The sequence below is a fragment of the Haliotis rufescens genome, unplaced genomic scaffold (assembly GCF_023055435.1).
Source record: "Haliotis rufescens isolate VD_foot unplaced genomic scaffold, xgHalRufe1.0.p SCAF_3, whole genome shotgun sequence".
NCBI lineage: Eukaryota > Metazoa > Mollusca > Gastropoda > Lepetellida > Haliotidae > Haliotis > Haliotis rufescens.
Genome location: NW_025964001.1, coordinates 38419961 through 38443594, shown reverse-complemented (window position 1 = coordinate 38443594; position 23634 = coordinate 38419961). Strand labels below are relative to the sequence as shown.

The 23634-nt window shown below is 42.6% G+C and overlaps 2 protein-coding genes across 3 annotated transcripts in view; one reads left to right on the top strand and one right to left on the bottom strand.

Annotated features, from left to right (window-relative positions):
* Window positions 1–3221: 3221 nt before the first annotated feature.
* On the bottom strand, window positions 3222–10720 carry LOC124118553 (calmodulin-like). Of its 2 annotated transcripts, none has more exons than XM_046480730.2 (5): window positions 10453–10720; window positions 6809–6833; window positions 6063–6197; window positions 4123–4362; window positions 3222–3565 (listed from the first exon to the last, which is right to left on the bottom strand). In XM_046480730.2, exons 1-5 carry the CDS (start codon window positions 10453–10455, stop codon window positions 3540–3542), a joined length of 429 nt encoding a protein of 142 aa, XP_046336686.1. In that variant the 5' UTR covers window positions 10456–10720; the 3' UTR covers window positions 3222–3539. The 2 variants fall into 2 exon arrangements, with proteins under 2 accessions (XP_046336686.1, XP_046336676.1); XM_046480720.2 differs by lacking the exon at window positions 10453–10720 and adding an exon at window positions 7258–7284.
* A 5128-nt stretch (window positions 10721–15848) lies between these two features.
* The window catches only part of LOC124120286 (calmodulin-like protein 12), a 34193-nt gene continuing 26407 nt past the window's right edge, over window positions 15849–23634 (top strand). Inside the window, exons 1-7 of the mRNA XM_048403409.1 lie at window positions 15849–15991; window positions 17011–17038; window positions 18072–18215; window positions 18999–19267; window positions 20737–20764; window positions 21555–21698; window positions 21995–22240. Of these exons, the coding sequence (XP_048259366.1) occupies window positions 15989–15991; window positions 17011–17038; window positions 18072–18215; window positions 18999–19267; window positions 20737–20764; window positions 21555–21698; window positions 21995–22240 (862 nt within the window). The 5' untranslated portion in view covers window positions 15849–15988. The remainder of the gene's footprint in view (window positions 15992–17010; window positions 17039–18071; window positions 18216–18998; window positions 19268–20736; window positions 20765–21554; window positions 21699–21994; window positions 22241–23634) is intronic.

Sequence of the window (23634 nt, the reverse complement as noted above, 5' to 3'; positions counted from 1 at the left end):
ATTAGGAAGAGCAATTGAATGCGTTATTCGGCAAACCTCCCCGTGGTGAGAATGGCGTCTCCGTGTTGCCATGGCGACCATGTAGCAAATCGATAGTTGCTTCGCGGTAGACCTAGGTGAGAGGAGTTCGGACGTCACACAACTGTCATAACAATTAGCACTTAGAATCGTGGAGCCTGTGTATGGTATTAATCCTGTTTACAGGATAGCATTGCGACACCAGTCTTCTAATGGGTTATATCTGAACACGGAACCTTGGAGGGGGTGATTTAAGCTAAAACCGGGAGCAAAATACAGTAATTATGGACACAATTGCTCTTTCATGTGATATTTTGTATATACTAGTATCTATTTGTAGACGTCTTTTCTCAGATTCAGGGCTTGGAATAAATCAGCTGCCTTAATTTCATAGATGGTTTTGTACTTTTAAATTGAGACGGAGGACCCGAAGGCTGGAATGAACTGACTTGGTGATTTCGAACTGATGGAACCGATTTCGAGATAACTGTACTGTCGAGATAAATTATCGCTAAAGACCATGACCTACGAGGGCTGGTTGAAAAGTTCTAAGCCTAACTGTGAAAGACCCGTACCAAGTCGATGGTTTTCATTTATGTCTCCACATAGTCCCCTTCCAGGTTTACACACTTTTTCCAGCGATGCTGCAAAGCCTGGATGCCGGTCAAGAAGAAAGTGTCTTCAGCCACCCTAAAAAAGTCATTCACAGCGGAAATGACGTCATCATTACTAGGAAAATGGCGACCGGCTAGTTCCTTTTTCAGTTTGGGAAATAGGTGGAAGTCTGACGGGGCCAAATTGGGTGAATAAGGGGGATGGTCAATGAGTTCGAAACCACAATCATGGATCGCTGACATGGCAACCACCGATTTGTGAACAGGAGCATTGTCTTGGTGGAACAGGACTCATTTAGTGAGCATTCCCCGTCGCTTAGCTTTGATAGCTTCACGCAACTGTCTCAGTAGGTCAGCATAAAATCTTCCATTGATATTCTGGCTTTTTTCAAGATAGTCAATCAGCAGAATACCCTTGGAATCCAAAAAGACTGAAGCCATCACCTTTCCAGCAGAAGGAACCGACTTGGTTTTTTGGGGGGCTGGTGATTCCGTATGCTTCCATTGTTTAGACTGAATTTTGGTTTCTGGTTGAAAGTGATGAATCCAGGTCTCATCCATGGTTACAAATCGGGCCAAAAAATCATCGGGATCTGCTTCAAAACGGTATAAATTGTCACGGGACGTCAGGAATCTGACACGTTTCTGATCCGCTGTCAAGAGCTTTGGCACCCATCTTGCAGAAACTTTTGTCATTCCCAACTCGTTGGTGATAATGTGCTCAACCCTCTCATGAGAGATGCTCACAACACTGGCAATATGTCGAGTGGTCAATCGTCGATCAGCCATCACCATGTCATGCACCCGGGTAATGTTTTCCGGAATGGTTGCTGTTGAAGGCCTTCCTGCACGCTTGTCATCGTCAAGGCTCTCTCTGCCAGGCTTGAATTCCGCAGCCCACTTCTTTACAGTGGAAAAGGAAGGGGCATCATCCCCTAAAGTGGAGACCATGTCAGCATGTATCTGCGTTGGAGTTAGCTCTTTCAGTTGCAGGTACTTGATGACTGCCCTAAGCCAGTTTTGTCCATTTCTGGTGATTTCAATCGGTAGGTTCACAAGATGGTCTGGTACAAAGACGATAATAACACTACAGTTGCAGTTCTTATGTCTATGATTCATTAAATGATTGTACTTGTTGGTGGCAAAAGTTTCTTTCAATCCGATTGAGATATCCCACTTAGGCTTAGAACTTTTCAGCCAGCCCTCGTATATTGTGTTGTAACATGTAGTCTACCTATCAGGGGGACGTGCAAGATGATTGCACTCATGTAGCGACGTGCAGGTGTGTGATTGCCTGCACCGGTGTGGCCGGTTTTACAGTGCTAGCCCACTGAGATACCAACAATTTCATTCGCCTTCATTGCGTCAAGAGTGGGTGAGTGAGTGGTGCTATTCCAAACACTCCCTTTCGCTGTGACGTCACTATAGCCCTCTGGGCGTCTATCTGGCACCCTGTCACGTGAATGGAGAGTCCATGTTGTGAATTTAGCTGTAGTTGCGATTAATATTTTCTCAAAGAAATGTTGCGACCATTGTCTATGTCATCACTGAATACTCCTGTCGTACCAATTTATGTAATGAAATTTTTAAACAAGAAATGCACCAAACACATGCAGCATCTGAGTTCGCAGAATCTTGATAATTGCTGCTGCTATATTACGGTCACAGAAAAGAGTAAGTTGTCTATTAATCAGCTGTAAATATGTATCACACTATGAAACTTAAAATGTCCCCCCTCGTGTAATGGCTATTGAGTTATATGTATAAATTCTTTAATATGCCAAATATGATGTCTTTGGGCCTGTTGCCTTTAGAACTTTTAAATAAAATCATTTTATAACAATACAAAGTAGGGGCCAACAGATGTCGTCTTAGAAAACATCGAGCCTATATATGTAAAACTTCTGATATAACGTCGCGTTCAAAATAATTTCACTTATATAGCATGCGTGCGTGCGTGCGTGCGTGCGTGCGTGCGTGTGTGTGTGTGTGGCTGGCTGCTTTTACTGGTCCGGACTAATGCCGATCAGTCTTTGAGCCCCTTAATGCCGAGCGCCAGACAGGGTGACACCAAGTACGATCTTTTAACGCTCTCCGGGTGGACGATCTACCACTAGACCACGGAGAAAGTCTTATCCCGATTGAGCATGTGAAGCTACAGGTTATAATGGACAACTAACCACTTTCACCTGTTTTAGGTGCATATTTGCATAAGGTTAGCGCATGCATGTGTGCGTGCGTGTGCGTATGTGTGCGCGTGCGCGCATGTGCATGTGTCTGCTTGTGTCGGTTTTATAGCGCTCAGTCCAATAAGAAACCATGCTGCAGTTTAGCATCAATACCCCACTCAGATATCTTTAATCGTACAATCCTTAAACGATTTTGGTACGAAGCCGCCAAAATATGACTGAGAATGTGTAGATTTTTTGAGCCACACATGTAAACAACTCTCAACGCCTGATTGTCACACGTTTTGCTCAGTTTTTAGATCATGCTAAGTTGGCCCAAAAAGTCTTCATAATACCCCACTCTATTCCCATTTATACTCATAAATTAAGGTCTTTCGTGAATATAATGCGAAGCACATTCTTTATAATATCATAATTTTATTTACAATCATAACACTCAATATAACATGTATTCTTGATGCGGTGATGCGGGCAAAAAGGTGACTTGGTTATCATATTCATCACATTCGACTTATGTTAAAGTTTGATGCTGTATATATATTATGTGAATATACCACAGACATGATTATAATTGTACCAGCTGAGCTGATTTAAAAATTGGGGAAATTGGAGGCGACAGAGTGCGGTGTTCATCAATGGCATCATCAATGGTCCCAGAAGAGATGGTTGTTAGGCTGATGCTGGTTGGTTGGTTCCTCAGTCACATGACCACCACAAGTTATCTGGTCATCAGGTAGATGAAATCTGTGACAAGAAAGATTAAAAATAGCAGATCATTATTTGTAAAACACTTAAATAAAATCGCTCCGATTTTCTTTACAAAAATATGTTTCTGAAAACAAATGGGTAATGAAATTAGAATAAAACACACACAAAAACAAAGAAAAAAATGAACACCATCTTATATCCCACTCATTGAAAATATGTATATTTTGCTAAGGTTCCCTATTTCTGTATGGCGCTGTCGGGCAAAGAACCCCGGATCTTCACGCTTTCCGGGCGGACGCTTTACCACTAGACTACGAAAGCGATCTGGGCCCCGTTCTACAAAGCGATCTTAGCGCTACGATCGTCGTAAGTCAGTGTTAAAGAATGGGAGTTACGATCAACTTAGAGCTAAGATCACTTTGTGGAACGGGGCCCTGTTCCCATTGCGCGGTTAAGTCTGTTTGTATGCATATTATTAAACGAAATAACATACTAATGCTGTCTATATGTGATTGAGTTCTATGTTTTATTAAGTTAGGTCCTGGGTGTCAAACAGTTACAATACAACGCATCGGTTCCCCCCTTCTCCGCACCTGAACACGTGATGTTCCCTGTTTTATCAATGTCCAGCTCCTGCAGGAGAACGTTGAACTCATCGTCCGTCATTCTGTCTCCCAAGGTTGTCAACAGGTGGCGCAGTTCTGTGGCGTTCACGTTTCCACTTCCCTCTCGGTCAATGACCTCGAAGGCCTCTTTAAGTTGTCTGTTGGTGTCTGACGGTTGAATTGAGTCCGCCATTCTCTGAAACGTCTTCAAATCCACCTTCCCGCGTTCTGTATGTGATGTGTAGAATTAGGTATATAATACATTCACTCATTACCAGTCAGACTAAACAACTTTCTCACGAGCATAATAATGTAGCACGATTGTGTATTTCTGTTTTTCTTCTTCTAAATTCCAGTTATATAACGGCGGCCCGTAAATATTTGAATCTCTCCCAGACAAACCAGGAATTGGCAAAGCTTTCCGCGCACGACACACAAAACTGAGCCTGTGACGGACTCCATAAAGCGGTCTTGGCACTAACACGATCGTAACTCCCATACTTTTATATAGACTTACGACAATCGTTGCCTTGACCTCCCGATCCATTTAGACACATCTTAATACACGCAAAGTGGTCCTGGGACCTATAATTGTAACCTAGAGTTCCCATGAGTTCGGGGATGAGGGCAGTAACCATTACACGCTGTAAGCTGGTTCGCGAAACAGTTTTTCCACAATAATGTCGCATATAAGGTTAGGTTCATGTCACTTTGAGTAATCTTACAACGCAGGTCGCACACGTTTACCACTTTGCGGAAACCCACGAACACGGGTATGGTACCGAGACACCAAGGATTATAATGTGTACGAATCTCGGATTCGAACCCGCGATCAGCATCTTGGCACGAAAATGGGAACGCAACTCTGCTCAGCGAATTGGCGTGAATGAGAGTGAGTGAGTGAGTTGGGTTTAACGCCTCTTTTAACAGTATTCCAGTTATATCGCAGCGTATCAGCTTAATGTGGGAGGAAAGCCCGAAGTGATGCAGGTCTCAGACGTTTACCACTTCGGTGAAACCCACGAGCACGGGTATGGTGCTGACAACCCTAGAAACATAATCGGGGCGAACCGGGATTCGAACCCATAATCATAGTTTTCTGGCGCGCCCAAGGGACGCAACTCTGCACAGCGAATCGCGGCGCCTCAGACGACTGGGCCACCCGTGCCCCCGCGGGAATGAGAGACCGGACCAAACATTCTATAGCAAGTTATTGTTAGTAAATTCAGTTCATATCAGACGTCAACGCCAGAGAATAACCAGTCTCGGTTATCTGCCGAAACAGATTCCACTGGGCGCAAAAGGCAAAATAGCCAAGTCAGTTATATGAATTGATCACTGAAAATCAGTGATGACACATAATGTTCGCGAAACACTGGATGCATCTTCAGCTATTAACATACCCTTTGAATGACGGAATTCAGCTCCTTCACTTGGGTGCCCGTGAAGATCCGGGATAGAATAGATCTTCAGCAACCCATGCTTGACGTAAAAGGCGACTATGCTTGTCGTAAAATGCGACTAACGGGATCGGGTGGTCAGGCTCGCTGACCTGGTTGATGCATGTCATCTTTTCCCAATTGCGTGGATCGATGCGCATGATATTAATCACTGGATTGTCTGGTCCAGACTCGATTATTTACAGACCGCCGTCATATAGCTGGAATATTGCTGAGTGCGGCGTTAAACAACAAACCAACCAACCAACCTTCACTTAAGGAACTTCAAATATTATGTTTTCATGTATGGTTCGAGCGAAAACATGGCGAAACATGAGGCGAAACATGGGGCGGAACATATAGCGAAACATATGGCGAAACGTATGGCGACAAAGGACATAGTTACTGCACCATGGTTAAAAGATAAGTATGTAATAACAGCTACCACTACTAGGCGCCCATGATTCAGAGACATTACATTGAACTCACTCTCAACTTGAACACTTCTCATCAGCGCCGTCAGTTCTGTATTAGTGATCACGTGACCAAGTGCCCGGATGGGAGTCCCAATTTCATTGGCTGGTATATAGCCATCGCCATCTGAGTCAAACATTTTGAACACATCTGAAAAAAACCATATGTTTAGATTTATTTACGATGCCATTATAATTCATATTTCATTTAAACTATTACGAGGGGTTGCGTTTTGTGCCAAGGTTTGATAGCCATGATGAAAACCATGGATCATAATCGGGCAAAACTGGGATTCATACTCACGACCAGCTTATCCTGGCACGGCAAAGGGAAGCAACTGTCTTGGGAGTTTTGGTGGCTTTAACCACTGCGTGATCCGTGCTCAGGACTAGCATGAACATTGGTATGTATAACAAGGCTTGTTTTTTGGATGTGTAAAGACGCCCAAAAGATCTGTACTGAAGGGTCGAAGTATTAATGAAAATATCTGGTTTTGCAGCTGAAAATAAATCCATACAAAATCCCAGCAACCCCTCCCCCTACCTCCACACACACACGTACGCACGCACACACACGCACGCACACATACACACACACACACTCCTCCTTCCCCAACACACGCACGCACACATACACACACAAACACGCACACACACGCACGCACGCACGCACGCACGCACGCACGCACGCACGCACGCACGCACACACACACACACACACACACACACACACACACACACTTTTAAAGCAATTGTACATACCGGGAACAGATACGGCCTCGTTCGTCTGAAAATGAAAAACATTCAGTTAATTCTGATCTTGGTTTTTAATGTTTGAAGATAATAATGTTCAAGTGAAGAAAAAACATAAAATACGCCAACATTCGACCAATTTCCTTCTTGTTGTTGTGGTATCAATCCACGTGCACAAACTTAAATCAATCGGCTCGATCTTGCTTTTCACACCAGATAATCCACCATATACTGGCCTGTGTGGACCGTTTCATGGTTTCTGGGGTATATTTAGTGTATTGTGGATATCAATGGTGGTATAACGGGGAACATTTGCTGCAGGGGACTTACCACCTTTCATCACAGAGCATCTGACACCACACATCGTGTCATTGTGACTTCAGGGAAATCTATATTTCGTTTCAAACCTTTACACGCGTTAGCTACAGCATTCTTTTGATAACGTCAGTACAACTTACACCGGACACCATCTGTTCGATTGGGGCGCAGGTTGCGCCGTGTGTTCTTCTGCCTATGTATACCTGTGATGCTCCTTCGCGATGCGGTCTATCAAGGCAGGTTTATTGCAGATGACACTGGGACAACCTGATAATCTACTTAAAGATTAAAAGGCAACTAGGAACGTATTTACATTCTTTTCAACCTTTGATCGTGAAGCTTAAGGTGAGGTGGGTAAGCCTAGTGGTTAAAGCGGTCGCTCGTCACACCGAAGACCTTGGTTCGATTCCCCTCTTGGGTACAATGTGTGAAACCCATTTCTGGTGTTCCCGGCCGTGATATTACTGCAATATTAAATAATACGGCGTAAAACAATACTCACTCACTCGTAAAGCTTAACGTAACGTGATGCTCTGTTAACCCTGGACCGGAGTCTTGGATTACATGTTGAGTTATCCGGACTTTGAGACAAGCGGAGATAACTGACTAGACTTAATTCCTGATTGTTTGCAACACAAAGGCTTTCCACCCTAAGGAGGCTAAGAAGCCGTCATATTACTGAAACTGTTAAACCAAACTCATTCACTCACAAATGACGCAATGAAAGTGCTTGAAATTGTTGTACATGCAGGGGGCACGAGTGGCCAAGTCGTCTAAGGCGCCGCGATTCGCTGTGCAGAGTTGCACACCAGAAACCTATGATTGTGGGTTCGAATCCCGGTTCGCCCCGATTATGTTTCTTGGTTTGTCAGCACCATACCCGTGCTCGTGGGTTTCGCCGAAGTGGTAAACGTCTGAAACCTGCATCACTTCGGGCTTTCCTCCCACATTAAGCTGACACGCCGCGATGTGACTGGAATAATGTTAAACGCGGCGTTAAACCCAACTCACTCACTCACTGTTGTGCGTGCTGTCGCCTAGGAAGAACTCATTAACGTATTGAAATAAAGCTTCTGAATATTTCTTTTACAAACTGTCTTCATGGATGTAAAGCGTAAGCTATCTTTTTACATTCATATCTACATGGACTAATGTTTGTTATTTATTTGTGTATGTGCCTGGGCCCCGATCTATAAAGCGTTCGTTGCTACGAGTAATGTCTCTTTTTACGAACGGTTGTGACGCGAGTGCCTGATAAGTGTATCCGTCGAGCTTAGTGGCCTGAAGGGTTTGCTAGATGCGAGTGGGAATATTTGTCCTGATATGGTTTATTGAAACATATAGACTTGACCCGTCAAATGACCCTGCGTTATAGCTGTGCTACCCGGTGTGTTTAGACAGAGTAAGTAAACGGTGTGTTTGGGCGATGCTGTAACAGGCCGGGAACGTCATCATGGTGACTTCTTTAGTCCAAACTGTTTTCGGCGAGTTATTATTTTGAAACAGTGTATGTAAGATAATTATTTGGTATAGCTCGATAATAATAATGAGAATAATCAACCACTGTTGGTTGCCACACGTTTCATGTAAAATACCTCTTAATATGGTGTAACTCCTAGACGAAAAGTAATAAAAAAACTTATTTCTATTTTTAAATCGAGGTCGGTCACAATTTTTTTTTTGTCAGAGTATAGTATACCAGCGTGTGGGAGACCCTGGTTAGAATTCTTCCCAAACAACCAACGCATGTCGTAGGATTCGAGTAAATGGATCGGGAGGTCAGGTGACATGTTTGTACCCCATGTCTGCACCCCATGTCTGCACCCCATGTTTCCTCTGAGCATGTCATTCTACCCCGACGGCACACAAAACAAACAAAACAAACAAAGCGTACTCGTTAAACCAGCCAAAGGTAATTCTATAGGTAAAGTAAAGCTATTATGGAAAAGCCAACTCCATGTTCTCCTTTTGTGAACTATCCTAAGTAAACAATGCATTATGGAGGACAAAACACATTGTACAAACATTATGTCCATTTAAATATAATAATATTTTATAACAGTACAAATATGTGTTTCGGATGCTGTTAACTTGTCAAGGGTCTGGGATAAGCCCAGGGTTTATGATCTACAGTTGGCGTCAGTGACTGCAATGACCTGATTGGAGCAGGTCGCGCTACACCTGCACCTTCACCAGGCCCTGTTATCAGGAGTGTGTCAAATCACTTATACTTCTTATAGCTTATAACTCGGCAACCATGGACTGTTCAGTATATATATGTTAGAGGGAATATGTATAACCAGGGAATATGTATAATCTCTGAAATTTAGGGAATATATTTAATGTCTGATTCACTCAGGGAATATACATAATCCCTAACATTTTCAGGTATTTTACATATTCCCTGATTTAACATCGAGTTTTTTAGACATATTCCCTGACATTACTTTTGAGGCTCTTATATGGTCAAATGTGATATAAAAAAACCCAAATTATTTATAAGAAGATAAATTTATTTGACATGATAACGAATACCTGTCACTTAACTTAACAATTAGTCTTCACTGTAATCAAAACAATGCAAATATTATATATTACAGGGTACATGTATAACAAATTCATGCATGCAATATTAAGTTTAATGTTAACGTGTTGTCATTAATAATCTCTTGAAATATATTGTTATTGGAATATTAAATGTGATAAAAAATGAATATTCTTAAATAATCACGTGAAATATCATTGAAATTAGCTTTGTGAAAGAAATTAGCTATACTAATAAATATATTGACATTGAAATCTACAGAAGGCTAAGCTGTTTACATGAGGGTTTTTTATGTGTGACTAATCGTTTATCATGTTGAGCGATGATGTTTAACATCTTTGTACTTTGGAGTCAACGCTCCTTATGAAATGACGCCTCGTCATATTCATTGTAATCTCCGCTGTGCTTAAGACCATCTAGTAAGGATTAGGTACGGGGTTTGCATAACACGACAGGTGTAAACGAAGAAATGAAGAGACAGGTCTAAACCAGCCCCAAGAAACGTGGAGCGATGTTGTTTCATACATTTGATATTATAGCAGCTTTAAAAAAACCGCATGAACACCAATAGAGTTGGTATCGTCGCTGATAACGTTGCACTACAGCAAGAAACCCGTGCCCCCATTTCTCAAATGTGAAATGAAACGCCTTTCATTTTACCTATATCTAAATATTTCGTTACATACAAACAGCGCTAAAGTAATTATTAACCAATACTCACTTTTCAAAACTGCTACATGTCATTTTTGAATGGTTTTCGTGGGTTAAATATGGTCAATATTACACTCACCATAGGTATGTCTTTGTCAGGCTGCGTCGGTGGCAATGCAGTAGTTGTATACCAACAGTACTCGCTATAACGTGCACACAGCTTCGAAAACCCGATAAATACGCGCGGTGCTTGTAGAACTGGTTAATCCTCACCTGTATGTACCTACGGTATGATGACTGAGGATTAACATACCAGGGAGGATTGTCTCGGATAGATAACACTCTAGGATTACGTACTGCAGTTTTTCTTTCAGTGGGACAAACCAAACACACAAGAAGTGAAAGCAGTGTGATGATAAACGTCGTGGGAGTGATCGGCAGGGCGGAGCCTGCATGAGCTTTCAAGACTACCCCGGCGTTATAGCGGGTATTAAGATGACTACTACTGGTTAACATGTTATGTATGAATGCATGTATAAATAAATAAATATCATACCGAGGAAATTTGGTAGAAATGTTGGTTTCGAGGTTTGATATTGCTGAATTACAAAATTCTTTTTTAGTTGTTGTAATGTTCTCCGAATTGGTTTATATCTGTATATACGTGCGGAGCACGACCTTATTATGCATAACGTTGTTGTTTGTTTGTTACTTCGCACCGCACTCAGTAATATTCCAGCTCTATGAAGCGGTCTGTAAGTAATCGAGTCAAACCAGTGATTGACATCATGAGCATCGATCTACGTAATTGGGATACGATGACTGGCATCAACCATGTCAGCGAGCCTGACCACCCGATCCCGTTAGTCGCCTCTTACGACAAGCATGGGTTGCTGGAGATCCAACCCGGCTCGTGGTGTAAAACCAAACGTGGGACGCATAAAACCCTATTTACCATTCGTGATCACGCGACTCATAATATTTGCGGACCGCGTCCGTGGTCTAGTGGTAGGGCGTCCACCCGGAGAGTGGAAGGTCCGGGGTTCGATCCCCGGCCGCGTCATACTAAAAGACGTTAAAAGACGGTACTTGTTGTTACCCTGTCTGGCGCTCGGCATTAAGGGGCTAAAACAAGGACTGGTCGGCTCGGAGTCAGTATAATGTGTCTGAGTGGGGTATTTATGTTAAACTGCGGCATGGTATCTCAGTGGGCTAGCACTATAAATCGGCATCAGTCCGGACTAGTACAAGCAGCCACACAAACACACACACGTACATGCACGTCGCTATATAAGTGCAATAATCTTGGACGCGACGTTAAACCCAATTTCACCTCACCTATAATATTTGCGACAATCCGGAGAATTACGAGGAGCTAACGAGGTTACACTGTGTAAAACGAATGGCAATGGTCGCTATTTGTCGGGTGACCTAAAGCCATATTAGTATATAAGTTCCCTTGAATATAGTGGATGCTTTAATTGCCGAGTTTTACACAGGTACGTGGGGGCGAAGTGGGTTTTGTCCGGTGTTTGTGTAGCTAGACTGATGTTTTGTTTCAATAATAGAGATTACAAGTATTTCCCAGCCTGGTAAGAAAGGAGATAAGCCGATTTAATGATGTTCCGGCCGACCTCCAGATATGGCGTGTTGTCGCCGAGGACGTAACGCCCAGTTTCATCAATCAACTCTCATGGTCGTCATCCTCCAGGCGATCTTAGCGTTACGACTATGCTTTAACATCACCGCATTTAAGTGAGTGAGTGAGTGAGTTTGGTTTAACGCCGCTTTTAACAGTATTCCAGTTATATCAAGGCGTGTCAGCTTTATGTGGGAGGAAAGCCCGAAGTGGTGCAGGTCTCAGACGTTTACCACTTCGGTGAACCCACGAGTACTTGTATGGTGCTGACAAACCTAGAAACATAATCGGGGTGAACCGGGATTCGAACCTACAAGCATAGTTTTCTGGCGTGCCCAAGGGACGCAACTCTGCACAGCGAATCGCGGCGCCTCAGACGACTGGACAACCCGTGCCCCCAACCACATTTAAGACGAAATGTATTTTCTGATATCTTTAATCATTATTAGGACTGAGGACTTAGGACTATATATTTTGGACCGGGCCTCGTCTATGTACCGTTCGCGTCATGTATGCCATATCCTTATCTTCTATAGACATACTACTTCCTCCCTGTATTCTTGAGGACCGTATTGAGGAAAATATGTAGTGCAAAAACACACACACTCTCTAATCAATGAAAACTACACGACGTGTGGAATCTGTGAGTGGCATGTGTCGACACGAAATTATTGATTTAATTCAAACGGTAAATTTACATGTAAATGAAAGATCGTGACTCAGGTGCATGCTATGTGATTGTACAATGTCATGCAATGATTTACAGTAAACCTGCTCCTTCTTAAATGGGGCATGTGCTCCATTGTCTGGAGACTATTTTTAGTCTCGACAAGTGCAATTTATGACAGGTGTTAATCACAGATATTATCTCTGAGTAAGTAAGAAACAATTTAACTGTTTGATTGATATACGTCATAAAACTGGAGTTAGTAGATAACAAGAGTGGTGCTCGAGCGACTTGGAAAAAACCTTCCTCAATTCCATCACCCGTAATGGGACGTTCTCAGATCTTTGTTTAGCGGTAGCGATCACTAAGATTTGATTTTAATGAGATTGGTTGATTAAGGATAATATATATTTACCCTTTTTAACTATTTTTTTTCTAAAAGTCCAATCAGTCCGATCCCATTAACTATTACTCATATATGATCGTTGGTGGAAGAAAAATAAAGACCTACTGACTTCTATTTAATAACAGTGTCGTCATGGATCTAATATGTGTAACACTTAGCTGTTATAACTCTTTGTTATAATTACCCCTTATAACTCTTCGTTACAATTACCTGTTATAAAAGTGCTGTGTTTCAACGATGCATGTTATAACGATGTTGTGTGATATGTGAGCCACCTTTTTATAATCAACATGAGATTGGTAAGTTTTTTTGCCTCTAAATACTCGTGTCTCGACCCGCCACAGCAGTGATTGTGACTGTGAATGGTAGATCGTATGGCGTATTTTATAACCCATGATTGTCGTAAGACGCGTCCGAATGATGAGATACGGGGACTTGGATGATAACGAGTCATGGAAACCCTAAGTCGTGGGAGGATGTTCGTAGTATCAAACACTGGTTTGTCTGATTCAGTTTGGTTATTTACTGGTCGCCATGATAAAGTTGGGATACTTCTGACCTGCCATTTAACAACATTCACTCACTCATGGACTGCCCCGTGAAGAACCGGGGTAGAATAGGTCTTCAGCAACCCATACTTGCCGTAAAAGGCGACTGTACTTGTCGTAAAAGGCGCTGACTGGGTTGATGCATGTCATTGATCCCAATTGCGAGGATCGATGCTCATGATGTAAGTCACTGGATTGTCTGGTCCAGACGCAATTATTTACAGACCGCCGTCATATAGCTGGAATATTGCAGAGTGCGGCGTTAAACAACAAACAAACAAGCAAACAAACACTCAAAGACTCCCATGTTGTGACATTCTGTTGAACTTCGGCCGCTGTCACATTGCTCTAGCGACCGACTTAATCTCAGGCCATTAAATGTTAATACCGAATCCTCAAATCAGTGAACGTTATAGCGGGGTCTCTGCTTACCCATGTGGAAATCATAAACTTACATATTTGTCGCAAGGCTACTGCTGTCGCGAAGCTATCACAGAGCAATAATGGCCAATTATCCCTGACACGTCACTGTATATACATGTAGGTATGCGTTTTTCAAACTGGAGACTTCTTGCTGTGAGCAGGGGCCTAGAGAACCCATCAGTGACAACATGGCCTCGTGCAAATTTTCTGCAGATTTTGTTTCTGAAAAAGACGCAATTTTCAGATAATAATATTAATAAAACTTTTGAGAAATTGTATGATTTTTATCATTTTTTAATTAATAGAATTTTTTAATCGTTATTTGCTATGTACGATAAGTGGCAAAGTGGCGCTGATGATAAATGCTTGTAATTTATGTGACCCCCCCTCCCTCTCCCCCTCCCCCTCCCTCTCCCCCTCCCCCTCCCTCTCCCCCTCCCTCTCCCCCTCCCTCTCCCCCTCCCCCAACTCTTTCCCCCTTAAAATAAATAAGAAGAAACAAATCTTAACATACCAAAGGTATCTGTCATCACAAGCGACACATTGATAATACATTCATTCATCTGTGCAACATACATATCTTTGTAGTGTCATTTAGTATCATATATATATAGACGAGGCAAGTTATAAATTTATCGTATTATTATGAAAGATTAAAAAAAGATATTTTCAAATGTACGCCTGAAGCGAATAAGCAGCGAAGGCCGAAGTTCTCATGCCTGAACCGTTGTAAGGGAGGTAACTCTACAATCACTAATCGTGATTCCTTGTGCGAGAGTTGTTCAGTTCCGTAATCAAACACGACAACATTGGTTCGATCCCCATATGGACAAAGTGTTGTCCGTGCATGCTTTGGTTTTACTTTTGTATTGCGTTTTATTTTGTCAACTGAATCACACACATTGACACGAATGTCACATTTACATTTAGATATTAAACTGTTTTCGTAAAATATATTACGAGAATTCAGAACTAGGATTAGCAACATCAGACACACATTTTGGGCCTTACGTCGCGACAATCAAGAGGATTTAACATCCTCAAGCTGTATCTGTACATGAAATGCAAAAAAGTCACAAAACAGAACTCATGACATTAAAAAACAACAGTTAATAGACCTTTCACTCATAAAAAAACCTCTTATTTTTATAGAAACGACTAACCACTGATTCATTACATCCTTTCCCGCACCAACACGGTATAATGGCGACGCGACCCAAATACAGTCTGCAGCAAAGTCATTGTCTGACACAAGTATCTATCACAGACAAGTGTCTATGCTTATGCTTGCATTATCGCGAGACATGCATATCTGTTGATTTGCATATCTCCATGGTAACTTGTCGCATATTGAAAGATAAAATGCTTGAACTTCGTCACTGCGGCAATGATTAAACAATTATGTCGTCTGCTTGTTCACAGGTACCTCGGGAGCAGTCATTGTCAACGCCAAAAACTCATTAAATTTTATAGCTTGTCACAAGCTCAATTGAAAATATTTAAAAGTGAAATGAAATCATGTGATTGTTTCTCATTGAATTTTAAGGCCTCTTTGACTCCCTCACGTGCATATGAACTGTGAAACCTCGTTAATCCGGACCCCGATTATCCGGACAACTTGCCTTCCAGAACCTGATGATCCCGATGCGACATTTCTCATGATTCGCTATACCATGTTGTTTTTCTTTAAAATCCGGACGATTTGACTCCAAATGATAACCAGATTAACAAGGCTTCGCTGTTTAACTTCCTTATCACTATGACACAGATACCACGTTTAATCAACGTTTATTATAATATATCACCACTTGAGACTAGTCAATCAATGTGATCACCCCTGGAATGTTGTGACCTGTGATGACGACCCCACGCTATGCGAACAATTTGAAGCAATGAGCACTCCCTCTGATATAAACCCTCAAGCCATCGTATTCGCTTGAGCTTGTGATGGTTATATCTTACTAAATATTGACAGCTCGATTCGGGATCAAAATGGTAAGTTGCCTCATATACATCTGTATAATAATTCATAATACACATACATACAAATCACGAAGCGTAATAATTGACGCATTACGCTACAAGATATACAGGTTTAATGTAGTATTTTGATTTGCTATATAACAACACATTACAGGTTATAAGTGCACGCCAAACTCGCAGGACTGAGTGAATTTACTTCGCTGTTAATTATGTACTTGATATTCCTTTGCAGCTTTTGACACTTATTGCACCAAAAAAGTTATTGAACGGAAATCCACAGTGATAATTTAATCCCTGAGATTTCAGGAGCATGGTTATGATAACATTGTGGCACATGTGTCTTAGTGTTAGATAAGAATCAGGCCAGTCAGTGACAGGCCTTCCGACTGTAGGCTCGGCGAGCCCCCTGATAAGAGTCAGACAGGCACTACGATACAACCAGGATGTCCTAGCACATACTTACAAAGTTGAAACATTTTAAAACAGAGACGATATAATGTTGCGTCTTATTGATGGATAATATTTTGTTGGCCCAGTGGTAGGCGTGTGCACTCGCAACGTGAAACTCCAGGTTTCGATCCTAAATGATACAATATTACATGAAAGGTGTTTCTGACGTAAGTAAGTGAGCGAGTTGTATTTTACGCCGTTTTTAGCAATATTCCAGCAAATTCACGGCGGGGGGACACCAGAAGTGGGCTTCATACATTGTACCCATGTACAATCGAACCCAGGTGTACGGCGTGACGAGCGAACGCTTTAACCACTAGGCTACCCCACCGCAACTTCCCACTTAAGACATTACTGACACTAACGTTAAGCATTGTGTGCGTGCGTGCGTGCGTGCGTGCTTGCTTGCGTGCGTGCGTGCGTGCGTGCGTCCGTGCGTCCGTGTCGATAGATAACTATTTCAAGACATATATACGTATAGTGTGTGCGCATATTCATAATTGAAATGTATGTACGGTTGACGGCAGAGAATTTGAACCAATGTGATAAAACATTGTACTTTACATAATTCATATTTTCAGAGTCAGTTCACAGAAGAGCAAATATCAGGTACAGTATTTTGTTAACACTACTATCCACATAACACAAGCAGTTGGGTTGGGGGTTGGGAGGGTTCGGGAAGTGTTGGGGAGGGGAGTAGGGTGATCAAAGTTAACATCAAAAGTATAAATCAGGGTGATATTAGTTACCAGCACGGTATGGAATGTATGGAATTCTGCATAAAATTGCCATAGAGAGTTTGAGTTGGTATGGGAAACTGGACACGATAATAAGCTTTTGTTTGTTTGTTTGTTTGTTTGTTGTTTAACACCGCACTAAGCAATATTACAGCTATATGACGTCGCTCTGTAAATAATCGACTCTGGACCAGATAATCCAGTGATTGACATCATGGGCATCGATCCACGCCATTGGGATACGATGACATGCATCAACTAAGTCAGCGAGTCTAACCACCCGATCGCGTTAGTCGCCTCATACGACAAGCATAGTCGCTTTTTATGGGTTGCTGAAGACCTATTCCACCCCGGATCTTCACGAGTAGCTTTTGTATGTGCTTCATTAGCACCTTTGCCAATAGCCATTCAAATAGTAACACAGTCCTCCACCCCAGTTATTGTTCATTTGATATGTTATTTTTGATTTGGGAAAACAAATCCCAATCATAATGGTCCCAGAAGCTAAATTGAAGTTATCAGAAAACGCAATTCAATGCAACAAAATGCAAATGCTACGAAGAACCATTACATTAAAGCCTTTGGCAATAGTGGGACCCAGTCGTCTAAGATGCCGGAATTCGCTGTGAGAAGTTGCGTCCCTTGGGCGTGCCAGAAACCTGTGATCGTGTGTTCGAATCCCTGATTATTTTTCTCGGTTTGTCAGTACCATACCTGTGCTAGTGGCTTTCACTGAATAGGAATACGTCCAAGACATGCAGTATTTATTTTCGACTCTTTGCCACATCAATCTGACACGCAAGACTAAACCACAGCGTATTCTTCAAATCGCCGTTAATCCAAGCTCAGTTCTGATGTTGAACCAGTCAGCAATGATCTGTATAAACGTTTCCACCTCTGTACAGAGTTCCGGGAGGCCTTCAGCCTGTTTGACCGTGATGGCGACGGGAAGATTACGTCGAAGGAGCTAGGGGTGACCATCCGGTCGCTTGGGGGCGCTATCACAGACGCCGAACTCCAGGTGATGACGGATGAGGTGGACCAAACCAGTACGTCACAACCAGAATTAATTCTGCAATCTCATACATGCACCACATATATGTGTGATATTCATAAAGGAAACTGCTTCCGATTTTCAGTTGTTTGTAAACATGAACGTCAAAATGGTACATTGCTTATCCTCTGTCCACAGTTTAATGGCATGGCGATGTCAGGCTTCAATTATTGTCCTTATTCGCTGTCTTCAGTGACGCGACAACCCGCAATAATTAATATCGGTCCCAGACTGTTCTCCTGCTGCAAGCTGACAACCTGCTAAATGTCACTGAATCTGTAAAATTTCAGCCCGGGCCAACTTTCCCGATGTCGGAGTAACCATTGTCAACGGAAGTTTCGAGCCGAAACACACACACACACACACACACACACACACACACACACACACACACACACACACACACACACACACATCGTCCTTGAACTTGGGGTTAAATCATGGGAAGCTGGAGTCAATACCGTGTACATATAATGGATAAAAGGCAATGTCTAATAGTTCATTTAAGCTATCACAAGTTAAACCAAAATCAAATTGGCACAAGGCGAACAATCTATATGACCAAGGCACTATATTCTCCTATTAACCTTCCGGGTGATGGAAAACGTAGACGGCGAGGCCATATGCATTTCTTGGCTAGGAGCCGTAGTTCAGTAATACAGCGTCATCGCACCATACTACTACTACTACTACTACTACTACTACTACTACTATTACTACTACTACTAAAACTTATAATAATAATAATAAAAAGTGTAAATATTTCCCCCTCTGACAGAGAAAGGCCTGCTTGACTTCCCTGACTTCTTGACATATATGGCTCGAGCCTTGAAGGGACAAGAGTCTGAAGAAGAGCTGCTGGAGGCTTTTGCTGTATTCGACAAGGACCAGAACGGCTACATCAGCGCCGCGGAGCTCCGCCACGTGATGACCAACCTGGGTGAACGACTCACAGACGACGAGGTGGAGGAGATGATCAGGGAGGCAGACATGGACGGCAACGGCCTGATCAAATATCAATATCAAATATTGTGGTGTCTCGTGGTGGTGTGTCGCGGTGGTGTGTCGCGGTGGTGTATTGTGGTGGTGTGTCGCGCTGGTGTATTGTGGTGGTTTGTCGCGGTGGTGATTTGTGGTGTTTTGTGGTGTATTGTGATGGTGGTGTGTGGTGGTGTATTGTGATGGTGTGTGGCGGTGGTGTATTGTGATGGTGGTGTGTGGTGGTGTATTGTGGTGGTGTGTGGCGGTGGTATATTGTGATGGTGGTGTGTGGTGGTGGTGTATTGTGGTGGTGTGTCGCGTTGGTGTATTGTGATGGTGGTGCGTGGTGGTGTATTCTGGTGGTGTGTGGTGATATGAAGTGGTGTGTTGTGGAGGTGTAATGTGGTGGTGTATTGTGATGGTGTGTGGTTGATTGTTGTCCTTTGTTTGTCCAAACATCTTTTGATGTGAAAGTTAGGTGAAACGGTCTATGTATCTTTTGAGAAGTGAAGTGCGGTGCGGTGCGGTGCGGTGCGGTGCGGTGCGGTGTTTTCATACGGTATTTAGCAAATATTTCGCGGGGACAGTAGAACACAAGAGCACTGGACGCATACTCTCAGAGTAATTACATCAGGAACACCAATGTCATACTGTTTTAATAATCACTTCTGTATAGTATTGTGTCAATAAAACTTTTATAAACCAGTTTCTTCGTTTGTTTTGCATGTATACCAAAGACTAGATATCCCCCTCATTAAAACACATGAAAAAGTATTGACCTTTGCCATAAAGTATTGTATAGACAAGATCATAAATAACGTTTAATGAGACAATACATGTTCATGTTATTTTTTCTTTGAAACTGATATCGATCTTGCCTGTTCACAAACTCTAACTCGTCACAAACGTAAAGGGATATGTGGGTTGGGGACTTGGGTGGGTAATGGGTTGGAGGTTGGGGCGTTGGTGGGGGTATGTGTCAAACCAGTCCTTCATAGATTGACGGTAACAAATATTTATGCTTATCATCACACTGCAGAATGTATGTCCTGCTCCACTCTTAACTCTCTCTGACACAATGCATGTCTGCGCATGTCATTATGAAACAGTTCGCCACAATGACTTCTCCCTACTTAAACGTGTTCTAAACGCATGCGATAACGGCTGTCAGTGTGTGACTATGCTGCAAGATAAGAGTATTTATCTCTGCCAGTGTTACCTTTATCACTGATGAACCAAGACATGGTATGTACTGTAACGCATGGCCAGTGTATTTCCTTTCAATGCAGAATAGACATTCAATAGTGAAAGTTAAATGATGGGCACTAATAATTATCATATACGTAAATCTTATTTTAAATTGTTTTTTTACGCAATGTATTGAGGACATCATTTCCACTAGGTTCGAAATGCGATAGATCCATACGAGTATAACGGTACACCACTTACTTAATTCACAAACATTTTCTAATGGTAGTCTTCGAAAGGCTGCAGAATTTCCTACTGACGCTGGGTTTTAACTACGTTTCTTTCAGGCGCGAATGTCAGAAAAACAAAAGGCAGGTAGGTGTTATATTTTTTTCATGTTATTTTTTTAGTACAATTGTAGGCTTTTTAAGATAATAGCGTCAACCTCGGACAACCTGGAGACTCGCTTCCACTATCTCAAGGAATTCACTTCTCTGTCCTCAGCCGACATGTTGTGTTATCTTTAAAATTATCTATGAAGTACATGTAAATGCACATTATTCATGACTTACACCACGTGTGCACACGTGGGGTGCACAAACTTAGGCTTGATAAACGAGGATTCCCGGGTCAGCCGGTCGTCAAAGGGACATTAATTAATGACGTCGCGCTGTTGTTGCAGTTGGGCTAAGAATTCACTGGCCATCCTGAACGTGTATTTAAACAAGTAAAACTAACACTTCTGTAGGTCATTATGCAAAATTGTGGAGAAATTATATATCAACCATAAGATGGTCGCAGAAAGGCGCATAAATCAATCGTCGCTGTTGATTGCGGAAATAGAACCATCTCGCCCCTTCGGGGCCCGTTGATTCCACTTCCGGAATAAACACATTCGAATGAAATCTCCCTTACTAATTCGTTGTTCAGAGATGCGCCTATTTATCATATGATAGGTGGTTTAGCCCTCTTTCACCGTCGTTGTGATTCTTGGTTTGTCAGTATCCAGACAGTATACGTTAGGTCGTCAGTTTCGTGACAAAAGACAAGCGTAGTTTCCACATTAACCTGAGACGCATTGATATAACTGAAATACTGTTCTAAGCGGCAGTGACCCAACTCACTCACTTAACCAAGAGAGCTGAAACCTGTTCTCCGTGTTCAGAGTACCAGGAAGCGTTTGATCTGTTCGACAAGGACGGTGACGGCACCATCACCACGGCGGAACTCGGCGACGTCATACGCAGCTTGGGTGGCGAGGTGACGGAGAGTCAACTGGCAGATATTGTGAAAGAGGTTGACACCAATAGTAAGACGTGATAGTAATCATAGGTCTCATTTTTACAATCGTATCTGCAGTAAGGGTATCGGGATACCCATTACGGTGTTTTTGACGTTTATGATTGGCTTGCATTGCCAGTGTTTTAACGTTTCTGACAACTGTGATTCAAAGAGAAATTACAAAAATATCAACAATATATGGATAAAAATTATTGAAATTATAACCCAAATTCACAAATCTAGATAATTACAAAATCAAAATACGCTGCTGAATAACGTTGAAGAAAAGGAATAATAAAAATACACTAAGATTATTTTCTTTAGAAAACGGCAAAATTGAGTTTATCGAGTTTGCAACGATGATGGCTGACACGGTGGAAGAACAGCAGTCGGACAGTGAAATGTTGAGGGCATTTAAAGTGTTTGATAAAGACAATAACGGCTTCATCAGTAAATCCGAGCTCCGGCAGGTCATGGTGTCTTTGGAGGGTCACAAGGTCACCGAGCAGGAAATCAACGAGATGATCATTGAGGCGGACGTGGACGGTGACGGCAGGATCAACTACGAAGGTTGGAAGGGCAGCTTGGAAGTGGGTGGGATGGGGTGGTTTTAGAGAGTTGGAAGGGGCTCTTGGGGGTGGCAGGGTGTTTTGGAGCATGAAAAGGGTTTTTGGAAGTGGGTGAGCTTTGGAGAGTTAGAAGAAGTCTTGGAAGGTGTGATTTTGGAGGGAGTTGGGAGTTGGGTGGTCCTGGAAGGTGGGAAGGTGTCTTGGATGATGCAAGTTGTCTTGGAAGGTGGAAGGATGTTTTGGAGGATAAAGGGGGATATTGGAAGCTGAGTGGGTGCTTTGGGGAGTTGGAGGGAAGGATCACGGGAGGTGGGAAGGTGTCTTGGAAGATGAGAGTTGTCTTGGAAGGTGGGAGGGTAGTTCTGGAAGGTGATAGGGGCCTTGGAACGAAGGATCGATTTGGGGGGTGAGAGAGGTAATGAATGGTGGATGGATGTTTGAAGGCTGAAAAGGGGTAATTGGAAAATAAGAGGTTGCTTTGGTGGGAGTTAGAAGGAGTCGTTTTGGGAGGGAAGGTCGAGAGGGTGCTTTTGGAGGGTGATAGGGATCTTTGAAGAGGAGGAACTCGATTTGGAGCCTGAGGGGTTCTCAGATGGTGGGAGGGATATTTTGGTGGATGAAAAGCGGTATTGGAAGTTTTGTAGAGTGATATTGGACACCGGAAGGTGTCAGGCTTGTTATCGAAGGTCAGCGGCTCTCAGAAAGTGGGAGGGCGATTTTGGTGGGTGAGAGAGGATCTTGGTGGGTGAGAGGGGGCCTTGGATGCTGGCAGGAGGTGTATTTGAAAGTGAAAGTTGTAGTGTGGAAATGTGGTGTGTTTAGTGCACTGGTGTGAAAGTGTTGTAGTGTGGCACTGTAGTGTTTAGTGCATTGGTGTGACACTGTTGTAGTGTGGTCATGTTGTGTTTAGTGCACTAGTGTGACAGTGTTGTAGTGTGGCAATGTAGTGTTTAAGGCATTGGTGTGACAGTGTTGTGTTGTGGTAATGTGGTCTTTAGTGCATTGATGTGACAGTGTTGTAGTGAGGTAATGTGCATTTAGTGCCATGGTATGACAGTGATGTTGCGTGGTAATGTGGTGTGTTTAGTGCACTGGTGTGACAGTGTTGATGTGTGGCACTGTAGTGTTTAGTGCATTGGTATGACAGTGTTGTAGTGTGGCAGTGTAGTGTTTAGTGCATTGGTATGACAGTGATGTTGTGTGGTAATGTGGTGTGTTTAGTGCATTGGTGTGACAGTGCTGTAGTGTGGTAATGTGGTGTGTTTAGTGCATTGGTGTGACAGTGTTGTAGTCTGGTAATGGTGGTGTGATAAGTGCATTTGTGTTGTAGTGTGGTAATGTGTTTAGTGCATTGGTGTGACAGTGTTGAAGTCTTGTTATGTTGTGTGTTTAGTA